Source organism: Channa argus, chromosome 1 (assembly GCF_033026475.1).
Source record: "Channa argus isolate prfri chromosome 1, Channa argus male v1.0, whole genome shotgun sequence".
NCBI lineage: Eukaryota > Metazoa > Chordata > Actinopteri > Anabantiformes > Channidae > Channa > Channa argus.
This window is the reverse complement of record NC_090197.1, coordinates 16,025,945-16,048,107: the sequence shown is the minus strand read 5'-3', so window position 1 is coordinate 16,048,107 and position 22,163 is coordinate 16,025,945. Positions and strand designations below refer to the sequence as shown.

Below are 22,163 nucleotides of genomic sequence, written 5' to 3'. Positions count from 1 at the left end.
GCAGGATTCACAATCAGAAAGTCAAAAATATAATCAAGCCCCCCTTTATTTTATGACTCTATTGACACAAAATGATACTAATATTGTATGTTTAATGAATGACAGCAAACAGTCACATCAAACTGAGAACTAGTGAACAGGATACAAAGATTAGCAACAGATATCAGTGAAGCAGTCTGCATATCATTAGTCTCTGCTTTCTTTAAGCCACAGACAGAAAAAAACATCTCTTATTACACTTAGTGCCTCATATATATCCTGCTCCTGTGGGGAGAGCATGTCAGGTTGGTTGCATATACACAGGAAACATGAGAACAGGGTTACAACTCTCTCTGAAAGCTCCTCTGGGATGTTTCTCTCTCATCGCCATCACTTCTGCAGTTGTCAGATATGAGCCATATTACCCACGCACTTAATTGATTAAACTTCAATGGTGTTTAGTAAATGAAAGCTAATTCCTTTTTACAGCTCGGTCAGAAACTAAACAAGAGGATCATCTAAAGACAGGGTAAGTGTTGCTTGATTTCTACCTCACTGGAGTCCTCCTGTTGGTTGATAATGGAGAGCGCGTCCTCAGCAGCCTGGCGCTTTGCTTCGGCCACTGTGTGCTCCATCTTGGCCCGCTCGCTGCTGATCATCTCGTGAGCCTTGCGCTCAGCCTCTGACACAGCCTTCTGCAGCTCTGACATGGCCTGCCGCTTCACTTCATTCACTGCCTCTTCTGGAAAGAGTGTGGAGATAGTAGTCAAGCCTCCAGTACCTGAAATGTAGTTCGCATTACATCATCCTGTCGCCTTCATTTTCAATGAGTAGACTGCAAAATGTTAAAGGTCACTAGTGTCTAACTTTGTTTGGGACATCACTCTCTTTGAATATCAACAGTTCTCACAATGGCAAATTTTAATTTCAACGTAGAGCGGTGTTTTTTGTTTGCAATTACACGAAAATACACATTTTAGATAAAGTAAAATTATTTAAAACTCATTTAAAACTATTGTTTCATTTAAAATTTTTTACATAGTTGCATAATAACACATATCTGCCAAAAGATTAATAAAATTATTAGAAGTTTTCCATCTGATGAATCTATAAGACATCTGGAAGATAGAGCTGCAAGATAGTAACCATAAAACTGACAATGTCACTTAGTTTTCGATTAGGAAATAATCCGAGACATACTCTGTAGCTGTGGGCTCTGGAGATGATCACAAACAAAACTACATTAAGTATAGTTTGTAGGTTTTTAAATCCCATAAGAGATCATCTTTAGGAATCGAGTACTTCTGACTGTAATACAGAGAATTTAAGCAATATAAACACAATATAGCCATAAGACTCATGAGTTTCTTTTGTTAAATAAATCAGACACTTATATTTGTGTGGATTTATATATGCACACCCGCCCCTAATTAGTATATTATTATGAGAGCAACCGTTAAATGAGTAGAACCTTTAACAGACCAGTGTGTGAATTTTTTATTGGAAAAGTTGTCTTCCTAACTATCTATCTAGCCATCTATACACATTTGAAAACCATCCCTAATACAAGAGCCTAAACCAATTAGTCCTTGGTAATCAGTCAGAAAATTTGCTTCTGAGCTGTGTGTTATTTTATACTTGTTTTGTGTGAATAACCTCGCCATGCGGGTGTTAAGCGGTGGAATTCAAACTGAACGTCAAAGCAAAAGGAGGGCTTTTTGTTTGCTCCCATCAAGCCTGTAACTTGACTAATTGTGTATGCAAATCAGGCAATTTATATTTAAATTATGCATTTCCATTGTGATCCCAGAGGCCCATGTGGTGCGGGAAGTGGGAAACTGGTAGGACACCGTGCAAGGTGCTTGAATATTTATCACCAACTGTAAACATTTTGCCCATTTCAAACAGATATATTCACCACCACTCTCCATTGTGTTAAAAATCCTGTTTTGCAATCCTCCCTGGGTCACATTTAAATTAGTCTCTCCTCAGTCAGAATATATGCAACTGAAAGGGTTAGCAGAAATACTGAGAGGAATGCAGGGAGAATGAAAAATAGCAGGCACTATTTTAGCCTACAGACAAAAGATAAATACAGCTTTATGTCTGACAAGTATGCTCCACTTTACTTAATTTCTTTAGTACAAATTACACTTGTACTACAAATGTTAAATCTGTTGTCAATACCAGACAGAATGTGCACTTTTCTGAAGACAGGAACATTTTTTCTCCATTGTGATTGAGCTCCATTTTTAAACTAGGGTGGTTTTGTCTTTAACCTACTGTGCTGCCTGAAGTCATGGAAATTGCCCTGGTGTTGTGTGATATACGCCTTGTGCATGGAATTGTGATTACACACCAAATGCCTTAGATGGAAGATCAATCAAAGCTGGTGAGAAGAGGAGAGTAGTGGAGAGCAGGCAGAACCCCGATGGTGAACTCAATTCAATTTAAATGCATATTACTTGTTCTGAGTATCTCACACATCATGCTTGGTCAAGCAAGGGGACAATTTCTTTTCTCCAAGGGGTTTAAAAAGCAGATATACTGTATCACCGAAGGATGAATATAAAGTGAATTCCTCAAGCACGGAGCCCAGAAAATTCTCGTAGTTTTTCGGGACAGTCATAATGGGCATTGCAGCTGCATCAGCAGGTTTATAGATGCTTTTTGTGTAAGCTACCTTAATAGCAATTAATGAAAGATGTTATAAAACAGATTAGCTTCAATAGTTGATAATAGTTGGCTCTGCACATTTTACATCACTTTTTGTTAAATAGAAGACCTGCAGTGTCTATCGATAATGTGATTATTATAAAACACAGATACTATCTGCTACTGTACTTTCAACACCGAAACCACTTGACCAGCTGTAAAAGCTACTAATGTTTTTTATTTGACTGGTCCAATAAAATAATTTTATGACTTGACATCATATTTGGAGCAACAGTGAAACTCTCACAATATAAAATCCTACTGTATCAAAAATAGATGATTTTCTAAGAGCAGGCTGACACATTAATTCCAGTCTACAAAGAGAAGAGGTTGCAGACTGCACACTACACTGGGATGAGATGGGAGAATGAGGTTTGAAGAAGCGCCTCTCATCCACTCCCAGCCGTGAGTCATATGGGTAAAAAAAGATAGCCTTGATTTCTACAAAGTAAAATTCCTCCAAACTACAGAGGTGAAAAAGAAAGTGCTGCTTACCAGCTTTCTTCCAAATTTCTTCAGGGACGTAGCCAGACACAGGCCGGTGCAGCAGCTCTCTGTGAATTTCTGGGGAAACACAAGCACACAGGCATAATAGTTGTAGATCAACCCATGTTTTGCATCACATAATACAAAATACAGTCAAGAAATTCGACATGATTTAGAACAGATGTTACAGTGGTGTTTGTACCAAAAGGTTTAGGGATTAAGATAAAACATCCAATTTTTTTTCAGTGAAGCGGTGTATGTATATAGTGAAGCGAAATAGTTGAGGTTACTAAGGAACAGAACTTAACCCATAAAAAACCTATAAAGAATGGTAAGAATTGTTCAAATAGACAAAAAGTCTTCAACAGACTAATCCAGTAAGTATGTGAAACTCAGTTTTATATTAGATTCACCATAAGTCGACGAGTAAAAGCTCCTGGACCGTGGCTAAAAGCAGCATCATAAACATATAGATACTTATTTATTTGCCATTATGTCCTTTAATCCCCCTAATGCTGTACTTGTTCAGTATGGGTAATTGCCTACCTGCTGTTGCGTTTTCTTGTGCTGCGGGGTTCTGCTGCCTTGACTGGCCACTTGCAGCACCCTTCTTCAGTTCTTCAGTGTCGCTGTATCGTCGAATCCAGTAGTTCAGCTCTTCGCGGTCAGCCTCCTGACATCGCCGCAGCACTGTCAGTGAGCGCCGTGTTTTCTCCACCATGTCCATGATACAGTTCAGCAGCTGGGGGTAAAAGGAAACGGACATAGCGCTGAGTTTACACATAGACAATGCTATATTGATTGTAACTCAGTAATGGTGATGGGTGGCACAGTTAATTATGCCCCTCTAAATCTGTCATGTTATTTTATCATTATTAAATTAAACTGTAATTTAATAATAATAATATGGATAATCCAGCCATTATTACATGACAGCCGCTTACAGGCTGACATACTTACATGCACAGGTGCACATACATGACTGCACTTTGTAAAACATCATGACTGTTAGACTTCCACAAAACATATAAAAGTATTTTTATTTTATATAAAACAATTTTTATATATTTTCACACACAACATGCATTTTCTTTTCACATTAGATAAAAAAGTGCACCAGAAACACACAGTACACTGTCAGAAGCATGTTTCAACTTCAGTGTAAAACTGAAATGAGACCTCATATAACCTGTGTTTCTTACAGAGACAAAACGTTAAAGTATAGTAATAAAAATTTTATTACTTTTCTTACATGGTCAAGGTGCTTCCACTCCTCAGCCCACTCTCTGTCTGTCAGTCTGTGGTCAATCACTTCCTCCTGCCTAGTGCCTGCATGAATACCTGGAAGACAGAAAGACACATAAACAACGTTCAAATGTATGGTACAGAGGAGCAACGTAACATTAGTCCACCCTTCAGTTTCATCTACCCTTTATTCGTCCTTGGTTGGCACTTTCTCTCCATCTATTTCTTTATATTTCCTTCCCTTCTCTGTTCGTTGCTGTCTCAATATCTTTCTTCTACCCCGAAGGCAGAACTCAAACGACTGAGCTTCTAGTCCAATAAACATCCATCACAAGGCGAGACATGGTAAATGTCTCTCCTATTTTTAGAGACATAGTCATCATTACAGCTTCATCAAGGCTCAGTCTATGCAGAAAAATGTCTCTAATACAACAGTACTGTGTCTATATGTACTTCTACAACTTTCTCTGCACTAATAAGTGAAACTATTAAAAGTATATTTTCCTATCCTTCCTATCACGCACTTGAATCCCATGAAACCAAAGCTTTTAATCTCGTCACACCACAATGTAAATCTTTTCGCTGACTTATATTTTTGTTTTTGTTTTACACCCCACTTTGAATAAAATCATCTGCCAAATGTCCAGTTTTACACTCCTACATCTCACTTGAGATTACTTCAGTCAGCCATCAGGTTGCCACTGAGTTGATTCGTGCTCTGTGAGGCCTTGTGGCCAGAGAGACCGTCTGTCAAACTTGCTGTACTAACAAGCAAGCTGAGGTGCAGCCAAACCAATTATCAATATTAGTAAAATTACTCATTACTGACTATGAAAATGACTGTTATGTTGTGGGATTGCTTATTGTTTAAAAAACTAAAGGTACAGAAATAGAAACATGCTCACAAACACTTTTAAACCCTTTCCATATTCCCTCATGTCCTTACCAATGGGCCTGGCTCGTTCCCGGATCTCCCGATGATTGGAGGCAGGGTGTCTGTAAGTGTCTCTGTAGTGGTGGGCAATCGCCATGTCGTCCAGTCTGTAGTGCTGTGGAGGGAGGGGGCCTGGGTGAGGGAGGCCGTTGGGTTGGTAAGAGAGCCCATTGGATGGGCTGAAGCGCTGGGCAGGGCTCATGGTGCAGGGTCGCTTACTGGGATGAACATCTGGATGCAGGGCACCCTCTCGCTCAAAGCCATTCTCTTTGGTTCTGGGTGGAGAGAGTTTTAAATTTGTATTTTATTGTCACTGCTTCTATCACTATATGTTGAGGCTTTTTTTTAAAAATGAAGGGAGATCATTTTTTTTATAAAAATCCTAAAACAAATGCACAGTATTAAGTATGTGCAGAATAATTTCACCCTACTGTTGCTGTTTACTTGTTCCAAATAAGATTTCAAGACTGAATATGAGAGCACATATGGCTGCATCGTTGCCAGATCTGAACACATTTTTGTTACAATGACAACCTGGTCCTGGCAAATAACAAAACACCCCTTGCTGCAAAATAGATCATAAGAAAAGTAAAAGGAAGGGAGTGGAGAGGACAGAGGCATAAATAGCTTTCGTTGGTCTGTTACAGTTATTATATAGAAGAGCCAAATGTGAAGCATATCATCAGAACAACTGTTTAGCCCCTTTGTGCTGCAATAAAGGTGTGTCAACAGAAACTCACACACACACACATTCACACACGACAAAAGCTCGAACATGTGTGCTCACACAAGTAGCTTCAAGGGGATCAGGTGGATTTTTGTTAGCCTGCTTCTCAAGATTAATGTGGCCAGGTGTGTTTGTGTGTGTGTGCATGCTTGCACATGTGTGTCGGTGTGAGTTCTCAGTTTTGTCAGTTCACAGTTAAATCTTGCCAACCCCCCCCCCCACTATCTGCAATCCTCCAGTTTCCTTTCTCTCCCTCTTCTCTTCCTCCCCATCTCTCTCTCCAATGAACAGATTGAACTTCTTAATGAGCTGTTTTTATGGGCTCCTAATGCTCATCCACAGCTCTCCATATGCTCTTTCACTCCATCCGTCCGTCTATCCCTGCCTCCCTCGACTCATCCATCCATTCTTCCCTTCCTCTAAACACACTCTTGTCTCTACCACCTTCCTGCTACAACAATATTTTCATCTACAGGCACTGGAGTACACACATGTTCACAATTCAAGATTCAAGATTCAAAAAAACTTTATTGATCCCATAGGGAAATTGTGTTGCCTTGTTACAGCTGCTCTCATTGTGAAAAGTAGAAAAGTAAGAACACTATTGATCAATAAGCCAGCCAGAGGAGTAATCATAAATTAAACAAAAATAATAAATGAAATTAAAAAACACTACTACTGGTCCATTATGACCATTAAGTCCCCTCTTTCATACAGAAAGGGTATGAGTTGAACAGTTTAATGGCCACTGGGAGAAAGGATCTCCTGTGGCGTTCTATGGAGCACTTGACGGGATCAGTCTCTGGCTGAAAGTGCTCCTCTGTGGAGCCAGCACACAGTGGAGTGGGAGGGAGCTATTGTCCAGGATTGAGATGAGTTCGGACAACATTCTCCTCTCAGCCACAACATGCACAGGGTCCAGCTTCTTCCCCAGAGCAGAACCAGTCCTCCTTATTAGTTTGTCCAGCCTGTTACTGTCTACCACCTTTATATTTCTGCCCCAGCAAACCACAGCATAGAAGATGGAGCTGCTACTATGGACTCATAAAACATGGTGCTGCAGATGTTGAAGGACCTTAGCCTCCTTAGAAAATACATTCTGCTCTGTGTTTTCCTGTATGTTGATGCTGCAAAAGTGTCGGAAGGGCGACGTTCATAGGTTGCCTAACATTCACATTCAGTGTATTTTAAATTGATAAATATCTATCTGGTAACATCATTAGACGTGGCCTTTACCTGTAAAATCCCTACTTCAAATAAATAAATTTCATCATATGTTAGTACAATGCCTCCTGGTTTCTCATGTTCTGCAATATATGTAGTTATAGAAACAGAACGTTCCTCTTATGTCATATAAACATTCTGTGTGAAAGGTAAATTAATATGATAATAATTTATAAATCAGTGAATGAAAACAGCTTCATTGTAAAAAAAAAAATAGATTGGTGTGATTAAATATGCTGTGTACCACTGAGGAAATGAATGCAGTGACATTATGCCAAATTATAATAAATTTATGTTGCAAACCCCAGCACAGGTACTGTAGTTGTCATGTTGCACCTTCGCCTACACTTTTTTATCGTACATGAATATTGCATTGCATTTTTCCTGGTCTATTTTCTGCGGACACTAGTTTTAATCAGGATGCACTGATAGCGTATTGTTTTCCGTAATTAAGGATTCCCATTCAAATTCCAATATTTCGACACTGTAAGCGGGAATGCAGCGCAATGGTAAGCAGAAAAGCAGAGGTGCTTAGCTAGCTGTATTGGTGCTGGAGACTCATCTGTATGTGTTATCAAACCATCTCCCTGGGCACACACACACACTCAAACACAAAAGTGCACATACCGTACATGAGGCATTCTTAAACTTTCACACTGGATAAAGACTCATGCACATACACATCCACAATAACAAAGACTACTTTTCTCACTGAATGCATTTGCCTACTTACCTTTTTCATATATATTGTCTATGTGTCTCGCATTTACACACACACACAAACACAGACAAACACACACACACACACACACACACACACACACACACACACACACACACACACACACACACACACACACACACACACACACCTTTTCCCCTAAGCTCACTCCCCAATGCACCAGACGGCCTGCAAATATGCACGTATTACAGAAAAAAGTCTGCCTATCTGACTGTTGGGGGAAAAGAGAGGTGAGAATTATTAATATCATGTTTGACATTTTTGTCCCTCAGCAAATCTAAAAAGTACATTCTCATCTCCCATACCCATATTAAAAATTTTGGGCTCCCAGGATTTACACTTTATTTCAAGACCACGCACACATTGTACTCGCAGCAAAGGCACAAGCTCACAACTTCCTTCCAAAAGTTATAAACGCGTAACTAATTTCATTTAATAAAAGCTTTTTGTCAGTTACTATTGTGCTTATTAAAATCCCTTTGTAAAGCGATTTTTGAAGAGAATGCAAATGGAGATATACACATTCAGATGTTATGTTTTAGTTGTATTGCTGCTCTCCCTCATTCAATTTGCTTTGTGGGGCTGGGATTTGGATCCAGTTTTAACTGCTGTATGTCGTGCTTATTACTCTGTTTGCTGCTTTGGGAAGGACTGTTGGAAAGCGGACTATGGCACGTCTCACTGCTTGTCCATTAGAGCAGAGAACACTAAGTCGTTACTAAAGTCCGTGACAACAAATGGATGTAATGATTTGATTTAGGGTGGGGTGTTGAACCAAACCAGGGAGATCCACTTTCTCTGTACTTACACACCCAATCGAGCATGGAAGCAAATTATAACTTAGGTATCAAAAACACACAGAGCGGAAGTATTCATACACATCCACATTTTTCATTACAGTGCAGCTGTCTTCGCTGTTTTCCTTCTTTTTTCCTTCTCTGAGATGTGTGTGTATGTGCTTTTGTGTTTGTGTCTAGATTCATTCAGGTCTGTTTTTCTCATCTGTTCTTCTCCTCAGTTCTGGCCCATTAAGAGCAGGAGCCAGGAGCTGAGATGTCCAATAGAGCAAGTCATGAGGCCCTGTGGCGCACTGACAGACACTTCCCATACATACATTAACACATCACACTGTTGCCTTGTGTTGCCTCAGCTTGTATCTGTGGAGTAATATATGGGCGCATGGGGGTGTTGGCAGACTCAAAGGGATTTATACATGAAATCAAATAATAGAGGAGTAAAAAGCTTCAGCTGCCTTTATGTTTGGAGCTGATAAATGTATGAACTCTACATCCTGTTCCTTCTCGCTATGCAACTTTTCTAAACCAAATTAAAGCCTGCTAAATGCTAAAATCACACAATATTCTGAACTTTTAATTCAGAATATTATATATGCTATATATATATATGCTTAAATTATACTTCAATACTCACCTATCAGGCGTCCTTCTCTTGCCATTCTCATTGACGTCCAGCAGGAGTTCGGAAGAGTCCACTGGGGAGGTGGTGCTGGTGTCCAGGAGCAGCTGTTCATGCTGGGCCAGATACTGAGCAGGGTTCTGCTTGGCCAGCCTGGCACAGTGCAGCAGCTCTCTCTGGAGAAGTGGCAGGTTGGCCTACAGATGGGAACAACCCCAAACTATTAGAGGGAATTTACACTGCTACACTACAGTGTGATGGGAATGAAAGCAACAATATATGGGTTCCCTTTTTGCATTTCAAAAAAAAGGAACAAAGTAAATTACAGGTTTAGTCACTCACTCCTCTTTCTAAGACATTTTTTCAACTTTGACTAATTTGCAAAACAGCAACAGTTATGTGTTGAGATCCTCAGCTGAGGTGTCTAAAATATCTTAAACAAGCACACCTTGTAGAAATAATAATGCAATGTAAGAAATTTTTAAAATCAAATACGATTTCTTATACGATTGTTTCTGCATTGACACATTAGTAACTGAAACGTCCTTAAAAGTGCAAATACGCTATAGGAGAATCTCATGTAGTGATGTTTTTAAGGTAGGGAAAAAGTAATATTTTGAGAAATACATCCCATAAGACAGAATACTTCCTTTACTTTTCCTTAATATTCAAAAACAACACAAAGCCCTAACTCACACATAAGAATTTTGAAATCAATATAAGCTTTTTTTCACATTCTTTTCATTTCAAAAACATCAATTTGAGGTAACAAGACATCCATTTCTTCTATGTCATCTAACCCGTGTTTGCTCATTACCACTGAACCACCACCACTTCCAGTGACCCAGAGTCCATTACCACTTTCTCTATGGTATATATAAATATACGTTTTTCCGAGAAACAACACCTATTTCAATCTCTTCGACATAACAAGGGGGCCTGCTTTCTTGTGCAGAGTAACAAGATCATGCAGGTATGTGAGCTTAGACTTCAAAGACATCTGATGGGGTACATTTTGAAGCAAGAAGATGAAAGTGTTGCGTCAGGCAGGTTCAGAATGAAAGTGGGGGCTATTTTGGTGAGGTACATCACAAAAACCTTTGGAGAGGCCGAGATTTTGGTCTGTTAATCTTTGTTTTGTTCTCAGTAACATAATTCTTCTGAGCCTTGTTTTTCTTTTTCCTTATGTTTCCCATTTTTTCACTTCCATTTCTTTGACTAGTCAACCATGTCGTTGCCACCTGTGTACAGAAATAATACACACAAACACAACCATGATTTGTGTAGTGGTATTTATGTTTCATAATCATACAGGCTGTGGTAAAAGTAATGCCAAGCACTGGCCTCTGCTTTACCTGCCCAAGTTAATGGCCCATTAATAGTTTATGATCATAATTACCCTCTGAAGAAAGATTGCTTTGACCCAGGTGAACTCATCTTTCATTAATTAGAGGTCATCCTAATTGCCAGAGAGGTGGGAAGCATTAACAAAAAGACTGAGTCAAGAAATGCAAACCACTGAAGAGAGTGGCTCATTTTTCATTAGATAAATGATGAGGGTTTGCTTCTATGTACTGTACTTACAGTAACCAACATCTGCACTTGCATAAAAGCTAAAATTTCAAGTAGTGCTCAGCAGCCGTGGCTAAAATCTGCTCGGGATGATTTATTGTGAAAATACTGGATCTGTCATTTTGTCAAACGGTGCCAACAAACTAGTCAGAATCTGCCACGTTCAGGATATGATGCACTTCATCAACTTTGTGTTTCTGTGTAATTGGCTGTTGAAGAAGATGGTAGGTGACTGCAGCTTTGCACGTCTGTACAGTCCTATGTCAATTATTTCCTATCCCAACACTCACTCTTCAACATGTTTATTCCTCTCTTGCATAGGAGTCCTCACACTTCAGCATGACACAAGAAAAACAAAGCACTTGACAGCTGAAACAAGAGCAAACTTCATCTTAAAAACAAAGAAACATTGTTACTTTGTAACCCTGTTGTCTTGTGTGGCGGGCGTCCCGCCAACACATAACGTCAGTGGTGCTGTGTGGTTTATGATTGCATCCTTCCTGTAAAGAGTCCTAACCAATTTGTGGTTTAGTATTAAGAGAAGGGAGTGGGGGATGGAGGGGTCGACTTGGTCTAACATTAGTGTAATGAAAAACACTGAGCCCTGATGCGCATTGTTGCAGCTGTGCTTCAACGCACCTATAAAGCTCCCACACACCTCCAACTGCTTTCTGCTACCATATGGTAGCTGGCATTAAAGGCCCCGCAGTGGGAAGACACTAAAATTAGACTGGGGAGAGAGAGAGGCAGAAAAGGAGCAATGGAGGGAAAAAAAGAGTTGCATCTTTGATTCCGCAGCCATCCCAGTGATACACTAACCATCTGGCAAGATTAGGAGAAGGGAAGCAGGGACACGAGAATAGATGATAGAGAACAGTAGATAAACAGAGACAGGAAAGAAATAAAAAGGTGAATTAAAAAAAAAGAAAAAACTTAAGGATAGTGAGTTATGTGCGGAAGGAGAAAGTGAGAGCACAAAGCCCCCATTTGTATCATTAGCAGCCAGTAACGATGGTTCTAATGGGACCATTTCTATGCAGGACCTCAGTGAGTAATATAAGCTTGTGAATGTCAGCTCACATGTGCACATAGTTGCAAATACCCACTTGCATGCACACATATGCAAAAAGTGAGAAGATATTGTGCTCATTGAGAACCAAGTGTCGTGTTTTTTATAAGAGAGCAGAGCAGGGCGAGATAGATAGGGCAGAAAACAGATAAAAAGGAGGAGGTAGAATAGTCAAGAGAAAATTTGAGCAGAAACAGAAATAAATAATAGAAGGTAGGTGAGAAAGTCAAAGAGGACCTTCCTAGAGTAATGTAATACAAACAAGTGAGCTCTGTGTAAAACATCACTCAGTGCAGTGCTGATATTGATCTCCGCTTCATTTAAACCCAATAACATGATCTGAACCACAGTCCCATTTGTCATCTTTGACTTCCAAAACAAATAATGCCACTACAGCAATCTCACTCTTCACATCTTTAGCTTCTCAAATCCTACAGACATCCAGAATATGCACCTATTTGATGCAAACTGTCAACAAATGGCCAGTACCTCCACTGTTGACACAGAAAGGACAGCATCCCTGACTCAAATATGGAGATTTGAGAATCTGTGTCAAAAACTAAAAACAAGGCACAGCATGAAAAATGGGCTGAAGACTGGGCATGTCCACATACTAAAGGGAATGCCCCTTCCACTGGTAATAAACCACGCTAATGGCTTAAAATGGGAAATACTTTCTGAAATTGTGGTTTAGCAGGATGAAGAACTGATGGCAGAACAAGCTCGAGAGAAAGCGGAGAAGAAGACTGGAAACAAACACATGAAAGAGGATATCGTCCTTGTGCCAAAACCACATTCATCATACTCTGTTCCAGCTTGTTAAGTAAGTTTCTTAAAAAAACATTTTTCATTTTGAATATTGTACAGCAAAACTAGTAAAGCACAAAGAGAAAGAAAATATCTGGCCACAGGATGGACAAAAAGAGTTACAAGGAAATGACAGACACAAACATGGGGAAAAATAAAGATAGATGTCATGAACATAAGAATGAGCATCTGGATTTAGGCTTGCTAAATGTTTTCTAGATTTGGTTAATCAGCAAAGCAAACCTGTAGTAACTGTATATTTAAACATCTACCTTCAGAAATGGTATGACAAAGGGTCGCAGAGGGAAGTTGGTGGCTTCTTGGAGCTTGGAGTGAAATTCTTCGATGGTTAGTGTGGAATTCTGGAGGAGAGACAGAAACAAAAAACACATGAATCCATTTGGAAAGCATTAAGTGATAATATTACTTATTGGAAGCTACGCTATATCCTGGCCTAGAGCGAGTGTTTCAGATTTTTGTAATAGGAAGCATATGGGTAAGCCACAGCGATGAGAGCCACAGAAAACAAAGAAACACATCTCCTTTAATTAACAAAACAAATACACATGCAAGAGTCACATCATCAAAAAATATGATGTCAAAACACATGCATTTTCCCCCCAGTAAGCTCATTTTGAACATGGACTAGAAAATGGCTGTTTCTGGGCTTTTGAGTTTCTTCTGTACGTTTCCTAATGTCTGTCCAATTTTGCAAAAGATGTTGGTACATTGAGTTTCTTGGTTCTTAGCTTAGTAACATTACAAGTGACAGGATTTGTTTCTTGTTCTTTTCTTTTCTACTTGGACATTCATTCTTATGTTTTTAAGTTTTTTGTTGCGTCCATATTATGACAGTATGCCAAAAGGTGGCCAAAATACAGTATACACTACAGCAGATTGACTGAGAATTTGTACTTTCTGTATGGCTGCAAACTGGAAACATGTATGCGTGTGTGCATTTGGGATTGTCAACCTCAACACCCATGCAATGTCTAGTTTCTGTCTCTTCTTTGGGTGACAGCAGTGATGCTATTTCTAATTTTCAACATGAAGTATTCCCAGGGTATAGAGAAAGAGTATAAAGAGTAAGAAAGTGGAGAGCATGCACATGGGAGACAAATCTGCTATATAACAGACAAAAATACAAACAAAGAAAAAAAAATCAAGCGCGACAGACAACATAAAAAAACCTGCAGTTATTATTTTTGTTCCCCACACCCAGCGTTATTTCCCAGACCTGAATTTTGTTTCATTCAGCCTTACATCTGTTCGCCCAGATTGCGTAGGGGCTGTTTTTGACAGCTAGTGAAACCTCCTGAGTCTCCCTCTCTCCTTCTCCCCAGCACACAACTAGCTAATTAACGGTGTCACTCTTTTCAATAAGGCAGGGGGAGGGACAGAGAGAGACACTGAGCGAGAGAGGAAGCGAGAAAGAGAGCGATGTGGAGAGGGAGGTAGGCAAGCCAAAAGGACACAGGAGAGGCATGTGCATATGCAGACGGTGAGAAAAATAAACATAGGGAAGCCAAAAGGAGGCTATGCTCTGTGTGGCTAATTAAAAAAAATCCTCCCTCCATCTTCTCTGCCTCCTCCTTTCTGCACAACATTGAATCACTATTTTTGTATTCCCTGCTTGTTATGCTCACATTTTCTCAGATCACACAGACATGTGGTAAATCTTTATACTTGCAAATGTGTTTTATATGAAATGCTCCCGGTGATATAGCCTTGATATAACCGTGTCAGCTAAGCTGCAGAAATACATCTGTCTCATCAAATGTTTTAGGAGACATCTATTTAAATTTTTGCAGGCTTGATTTGTATTTGCTCTTTTGCTAATGACTTATCTCCGGTGAAGAAACACTTGTTGTATGCTGTAATTTAACATATTCAAAGCTTCAGCTCTGTTATTACTTGCATACATGTTGTTTTTATACTGACTAATTGGTGAATTTAGAGTGTGATCAAGTGTAATTATCAATAATGCTGATACCAGTATTAGTTAAATAAATAAACAAATAAAATAGACTTTAATACTCATGAGTCATGAAAATGACCCCTGCACAGCCTTAATCATTTTGATAACATTAGTTTAACGTTTAAATAAAATGTGTGAATAGTCTCGTCAGTGTCTTGTGGCAGTTAAAGCCAAACTGTATCAGATGCATAAAAATGGTAGTTTGATGCTTTAAATTCATTTGTTAAAGGAAACACCACACTAGTTGTTTGGCCAGGTATTGTTTTAAAAAGAAGAAAAGGATATCAATCCAGAAGTCAAACATTTTCATTTATTTCACATTTCCTATATCTGATGGACCAGGCGGTTGCAGTTTCTAACATAAGAAAAAAGATAATCCCTAAAATACGGCTATGTACAGTGTTGCCCATAGAGTTGGAATAAACAATTTTTTACCTCTTCTCATGAAAATATTATGACAATGTTATTTACTTTTGATAGATAAGGGCTATGTTTTCTCAAAGCTTTATCGATCAATCTCTTCCAAACATATCAGGGTGAAAATTAAGTCTCACTTAATGGGCAAGAGTGTACATTATTATTGTATCCCTGACTGAGACAGCAAACTGACACCAGTTGAATCTTTTGGACCCTGTAAACACCTTCCATCTGAAGGTGCTGCACAAATGCTAAGGATTATTGTCAAATAGCTTACTTACTGATTCACTTGTTCTTGGTGTCAATTTTCACTCTAAAGCCCTCTGAAATAAAGCTTACATACACAGTAACAACTCACCACTAAACCCAGCACTAGTGTGCGGACCCGCTCGCCAATTTCAGGCGAGATGTCGTTTCCAAACTGCTGCAGAGTTGTGAGGAAGCGCTTGAGCTTGCTGAGCTGCCGGGCACCACAGGCCGGCGGCAGCTGCTGGTTGGCCAGCGAAGATGAGGAAGAGGAGCTGGGACCGTTGCTGTAGCCGTTTGGAGGAGATGGAGCGCCATTCAGGGCTGTAGGAGAGTGGCTACTTCCATTGGTTACTGTGTACGACAAGAACAAGAATAGTGTTAGGAGACTACAGAACAAGAGAAACACACTGTTGTGCAAAAGAAACGCTGTTCTTTCTTGATTTGATCACTTAAAATAATCTAAGACCCTGAGTGCCCCTTTTAAAAAACACCAACAATGGAAACAACATAGGTCAATTTCATGGGGACCTGACCACTGATTTGAAATTATATACGTTAGCCTGAAAACATTCACAGACCTTAAAATTTGTTTACAATCATGGCTTGTTTGATCCTTAGTGGCATCCTGTCTTCAAAAAAACATATTTCTGCATTTGAAGACATGTCGCTTCGCTCTCCCTTTCTCCTGCAATCTAAACAAGCAGGGGCAGTGTGACCCCCTGTTGTGCCAGAGCACAGGAGCAGTGTGTGTGTGTGTCTCTATGGGGGAGTTGGTGCACAAAGAAATACAAGGAGGCATAAAGCTTTTTCTCTAATGAGATTAGGTTTTGACTAGCGATTTGCTCACTCCCCCTCTGGCCAGCGTCCAAAGCTGCCACTGTAAAGAGAAGAGAGAGACGAGATACTCAAACTGCATCTGGTAACAATTACGTTGGGTGGAAATCAAAGCATACTCCTTTGTTAAAACCGTCGGCATGCGTAATGAGAGAGCTGGGCCTTTCCTCCCTCATGGCATGGAAGCCCCGATGTTAATTGCAGACTGTGAGCATTTGCAACAGAGACAGAAAGAGACAGAAAGAGAAAGTACATACCAGAAACTAAGAAAGGGAAAGTGGTTGAAAGAGAACAAAATATTGCCTCTGTTGCAGAGAAACAGCACTAGTAAAGCGGACTTGAGTGCTGTGAGCATTTTGATATGATTCTTTGATTCTAGTGCTCTTCATGCAAGTGGTTGAGTGTGCACTTCTAAGTGAATACTGGGGTGTAATTTGCTCGTCACAGGCTATGTGAAACGTCATGGCATACCTCCAACTGGTTGTAAGCATGGGTGTTAATGAATTTGTCTTAAGAGTTGTTGGGAATGACTTGGATTTGGAAAAGCTCAATGCAAATTGTTAAGACAGTTTTGGGGATATTGCAAGTGCATGCATGTGTGAGCATGTGTGTAACAACTGTTTTGTTGCTGCCTATATTTTTCTTGTGTGGAATTCCACTGCACTGTCTGATGTGCAGCAGATTCGCTGTCACCTTAAAACTGATTTACAGTTGGAAGTATTTGACTGATCTGGTGTATAAAGTAAATGCACCTCCACTGTGGTAAATGACCAGCTCGTTAAGTACTTGTTGTCTCAAACTTTCATATTCATTTGTTCAGTTTGTGATATAGAGCACTGATCGTAATGTTCGTCTCCTTTTCTACTCAATAATAGACTACTGTCAGCAACTATTAAATCAGCAATCATTTAAAGAGGATGTACTCATGTTAACATACTTTTTTAATGGTATACACCACAAAGACCTATAACTATCATTGTACTCACAAGTTGTGGGGGTGTAGGAGCTGTTGCGTGGTGCACCTTGTGTGCTAGGTGGGGGAGGCATGGTGGGTGGGGTCAACCTGGACTGTGTCTTGACGTCTGCAGGTGAGTCGGGCATGGTGGAGCGCTTCCCAGTGCGATCTGAAGGAAGAAAAAGAAGACAAGGTAGAAATTATAATAACATACCAAGCCTCAAAGCCTGTAGCCTAACACAGGAAATAAACAGTGGTTTAGCCAACACATTCCACATCTGTGTGCCTAGGAAGGGCTATATAATCATTTGCACTTACAGAGCAGCAGGATTTAATTAGATAACAAAGGTTGTCTGTGAGGTTGTACCAGACAGACTAGTTCTGAAAATAGATGGCTCATAACGTCATATGTGTGCGTGTCTTGCAACAATGAGACTGATGCATATGCGCAGACTGTCAAATGAGAAAAATAGGGGGGGCGGGAGAAAGAGCAGACTCACAGACAGACACCCAAGAGAGGAATGTAAATCTGCAGAGTACAGGTCTCATTCCATTACCATCTGTGCCATCCTGCATGCCCACTATATAGAACAACAACCCCCAACTTCACCCCTCCCCTGCAAACAACTGCAGTTCACGTTACACACACACACACATGGCGACTGTGGCGCAGGAGGTACAGCGAACTTCCCCCAATCCCACAGTTGTTGGTTCGATCCCTGAGTCCTCTTGTCACTCTTGTCCCTGAGCAAGACACTGAACCCCAACTTAGTTGCTCCCCCATTGGAAAGTGTGTGTGATTGTTAATGGGTGAATGAGAAGTAGTGTAACGTGCATTCAGTACCAATAGGTAGAAAAGCAATGTAAATGTAAGTACACATGCAATGCTTGCATCTCTGGGAACAATTTACGTATATATCACTTATAAAACAATTCCAAAACAAACAAAAAGTTCTCTATAGAGACATGCTTATTTCACTTAATTCAGCTGCTTTGTGACATATCAAATGTACGAGAACAACAAGAAGACATTATCACAGTCTTGGATTGATAAGAGGACTGAGCCTGTTTCGGGCAGAGTACGATACTCAACTTCTTTCAGCAATATAGTAACAAGGCTTCAAGCCTATCGCAAAGTCAACAGACTGTTATCAACTGTCTTTGTGGCACATTGTGAAGGGAGATTAAAAAAAAGGAAAAGAGAGAAGAAGGGTGAAAAGAAAGAGAGGGACAGGAGGGAAAGGAGGAGCTGCAAGACAAACAAAGTATTGTCTGTGACACTGGGAACATAGCTGTAATCACAGAAAGAATGCATGTGCCACACACACACACACATACACACATGCAGACACTCTGTAATCAGTGCATGTTTCAGAAAAAAACATTATATTAGTCCCACGATCTTCTTCTGCCAGTAATAGCAAAGACTCTATGTGTGTGATTCTGCAAGATAACTATGCATGCTCTTACTTAATGGTAATACTTTACATGTAACTTTGTTTATTTGCATAACTTCAATGCGTTTTTATGTTTGCAAATGTCTAGAGTATAGAGTGCCCAGACTACATGAATGTTGGTGCGTCTCCCTGCTGACTGTTTAGAATCATAGTGTAAACTTCAGATAAACAGTCTTAAGTTTAAACAGAACGAGAAATACTGATGGGAGAGAAGCAGGATGGCCTAAGCGTGTTAGCTAAGCTGAGCCGTGTTGGCGCTGAGGTGCACTGTGACTATTAGTAATTTAGTCACACTAGCTCGGCTTTAGCAGCGTGGCGATTGAGAGATGGAGATGTCACTGAAATTCTAAATAGAGAGACTCCGTTGCTGCATTTCTGCATTGAACATTTGAATCAGTGTTTAATCTACATGCTGAGCAAAGGGAGTGTAATGTAAATCGATGAAACATAAATACAATGCCGTTATTTCACAAAGCATCAGGACCTGTTTAGGAACACTGATTAGCTTTTTTAATCGTTACAGATTTACTGAGTAGGATTGTAAAATTAGAGAAGTAGTAGTAGTAGATGGAATTCTTGACATTTTCCTAGAAACAAAAGCCTAAATACAGAGGAGCTGCTCCTATAGAAGCTTCTTATGACCACACACACCGAAATGGTTTGAACTAACTGAGCCGACTGTCAACGTCATTCTGCTTTGCACTGCTCCTTGCTGATACACACTGTTATTAAGATATTCCTTTGTTGTTAGTTGAGGACAAATTGACTCTCCAGGATCTTCTAAAGATTACAAAAGTCACACAATCCACACAGCCAGTGGAAAGATCACAGCCCTCGTCCCAGACAGAGGTCACGCTCCTCCCTCTGAAAATGCTCACCCTCTGGTGCCACGCTAGGAGGTGTCGGCTGATAAAATCACTGGGAAGGTTGGCTGTTTGTTGCTCCCACCACACTGGTACAGAGACAGGGTGACGGTTAGATTTAACTGGGAAATGTAGATGAAGAAGCATGAGAAACAGTTGGGTAATTGGGTTTAATCTCAAATTATTTGAGTTGGTTTTGAATTAAAAAGTTATTCAATCTCAGTGTTAAAATGAGTTTATTCATTATTGGTGACTCACCCAATATATGATATTTAGCTCAAAAATAAAGGATTGGAATAAAGTATGAAGGCAAAGGAGATTAACTGCAGGAGAGCGGCATGAATGGATACAGAGTAAAGATTAGTGGGAAAAAGGGAAAAACTGCGTGATTAGGAAAGCAGAGCAGAAAAGAATGGAGGTGAAAGAGAAGTCGACATGAAGAGAAGATAGCAGGAACAGAGCCTCTCCGAACTGTCTGCTGCACATTCGGTAACTTGTCTCTTTTTCTCTCTCTCTACAGTATCTCTTTCCACACACTCTTTCATTCTCCATCCACCCAAACTGGCCAGACAGAGAAAGGTTTACCACACTAATCTCCCCACAGTAAAAAAGTCTGAATCTGATTATTTTATAAACTTAGTGTACCGAATAATAGTCAATGGAAACATATAATCTTACCCCTGGCTCCCAGCTATCACATCCTGTATGTCTGCCTAAAATATTATCTATAAAAATACAAGGTCATTAAAGACGATGGGTGGGTGATGGGACCCAAGGTAATTCATCACTTTCCAGTCAAGCATAAAATATATTTAAAATATAAAATATAAAATACATACACATATTTAACAAGCCAAATTCAAACACAGAGAAGTCACCATATGGTTGCATTTATCCCAATTCAATAGATGTTTCAGCTCAAGGTTTCCACACTTTTATTTGTTGTCTTTTCTAATTATTTGGCCCGGTTCACGTGATGTTTTGTTAGATAGTAGGACATTAAATTAGGATATAAATGATGTCATAATTACCTTAATCTTTGAGACAAGCTAGAGAAAGGGATAGAGTAAATGACTCGCATCCCCATGATGCAATTTGCAATCAGATACTGACCTCTAGTAGTCCCCAAGATGCAAATAATACAATTTCATTCTTTTTTGGTGTTTTGACAGATGGGTGGAGCATTATCACTTTAATTATTGATGCTGCTTTTAAATTGAATACATCTGGCAAAAAATCTATTTGTTAATTTTCACAATCAAATCTTTGAGGCAGCATGTGAAACACATTCATGTGGGAAAAAAAACCCTCCACTAAAGTCTAAACTCAAGATCCACCTGAGCACCTGCATGGCACCATGGACCCTGCGGCGGTATGAAAAGATGAGTTTGGTTACAGGCTTGTAATTGGGGATTAACACCTGGGTCAGTGTTATGATTGGATGGCAGTTGTCGGGGAGAGATGAGAGAAACATAAACCCTGAAAGCATTTGAAATGTATCCACTGTCCCTCAAGATGACAGATAAGGAATGAATTAGTGTGAAATCCGTGCACACAGCAAACACATACACATACATCCAGGCAATAACAAATCCTGCCTCTCTCTTGGATACACACACAAAGACACACACACCTTGTGATTTCTAAACGACATCTTCTCTGTTTCTGATTTGATTGAGAGCACTGCAAAGTGTATAAGTAGAATAAAATCAATGGCTTCACACTAACCGACAAGGACTGCACCCACCCATTCACACTTGCTATGGAATCAATAGCAAAACTATCTCCACAAGGTAATTTACCCAGTGTTGAGGAAAATCCAAATACATCTTATGAGCAACACATATTACTGTAAACAGTATGTGTTTGAATGTGTGTTATATATTTTTAGGAGTAAATATGACATGTAGAATATTTTAAATTAAAATCTACTACATATAACAGTCAGGCTGATCTTGATTTTATTGCAGCATGGTACCTCATGCATATTTCAATTCAAAAAGAACAAGCAATATTAAACAACCTTGAAAACAAAGTCAGACATCTGATCCAGTCTAATACATCTGTTAAATGTTAATGGCTGAACTTAATGCACATCTATGTCCATTTATTAGCCAAATTACTGCCCCATCAGTTGCATGTTGTAGGTAAAGCAGGAGATCTGTGGCCAGCCGATGGATGGTATTCCAGCACTGGACAGGTATCGATGTGTGGAGCTTTAATGGAAAGGCGTGAGTGCTTTGACTTTGCCTTACTCACTTTACGACTTCTCAGAAGTGCTGTTGTCCAGGAATTAATGGATTGAGGAGGATGAGGACGATTGTTGGAGAGGCAGCAATTAGCTATAAAGGCACAAAAGAGCCTCTCAAATGTGTGTTGATTCACTTGTGCACTCAATGCAGGCTGAGGTGCCAAACCTATTGATGATCATGCCAACAGATGACAGTGATTAATGTCTCACAACCGCCACTCAGTGCATGGTTGTATTCCAAGC

At 39.8% G+C, this 22,163-nt stretch overlaps 1 protein-coding gene across 5 annotated transcripts in view; it reads right to left on the bottom strand.

Annotated features, from left to right (window-relative positions):
- The window catches only part of runx1t1 (RUNX1 partner transcriptional co-repressor 1), a 54,583-nt gene that overhangs the window by 4,299 nt on the left and 28,121 nt on the right, over positions 1–22,163 (bottom strand). For 2 of the 5 annotated variants that reach the window (XM_067501279.1, XM_067501299.1), the window contains exons 2-10: positions 17,381–17,518; positions 15,670–15,911; positions 13,189–13,278; positions 9,484–9,665; positions 5,372–5,634; positions 4,424–4,521; positions 3,727–3,922; positions 3,190–3,258; positions 531–760 (exon numbers count right to left, since the gene is read on the bottom strand). In XM_067501279.1, the coding sequence (XP_067357380.1) occupies positions 531–760; positions 3,190–3,258; positions 3,727–3,922; positions 4,424–4,521; positions 5,372–5,634; positions 9,484–9,665; positions 13,189–13,278; positions 15,670–15,911; positions 17,381–17,518 (1,508 nt within the window). The remainder of the gene's footprint in view (positions 1–530; positions 761–3,189; positions 3,259–3,726; positions 3,923–4,423; positions 4,522–5,371; positions 5,635–9,483; positions 9,666–13,188; positions 13,279–15,669; positions 15,912–17,380; positions 17,519–22,163) is intronic. The other 3 variants (XM_067501290.1, XM_067501320.1, XM_067501310.1) reach the window with 3 other exon arrangements.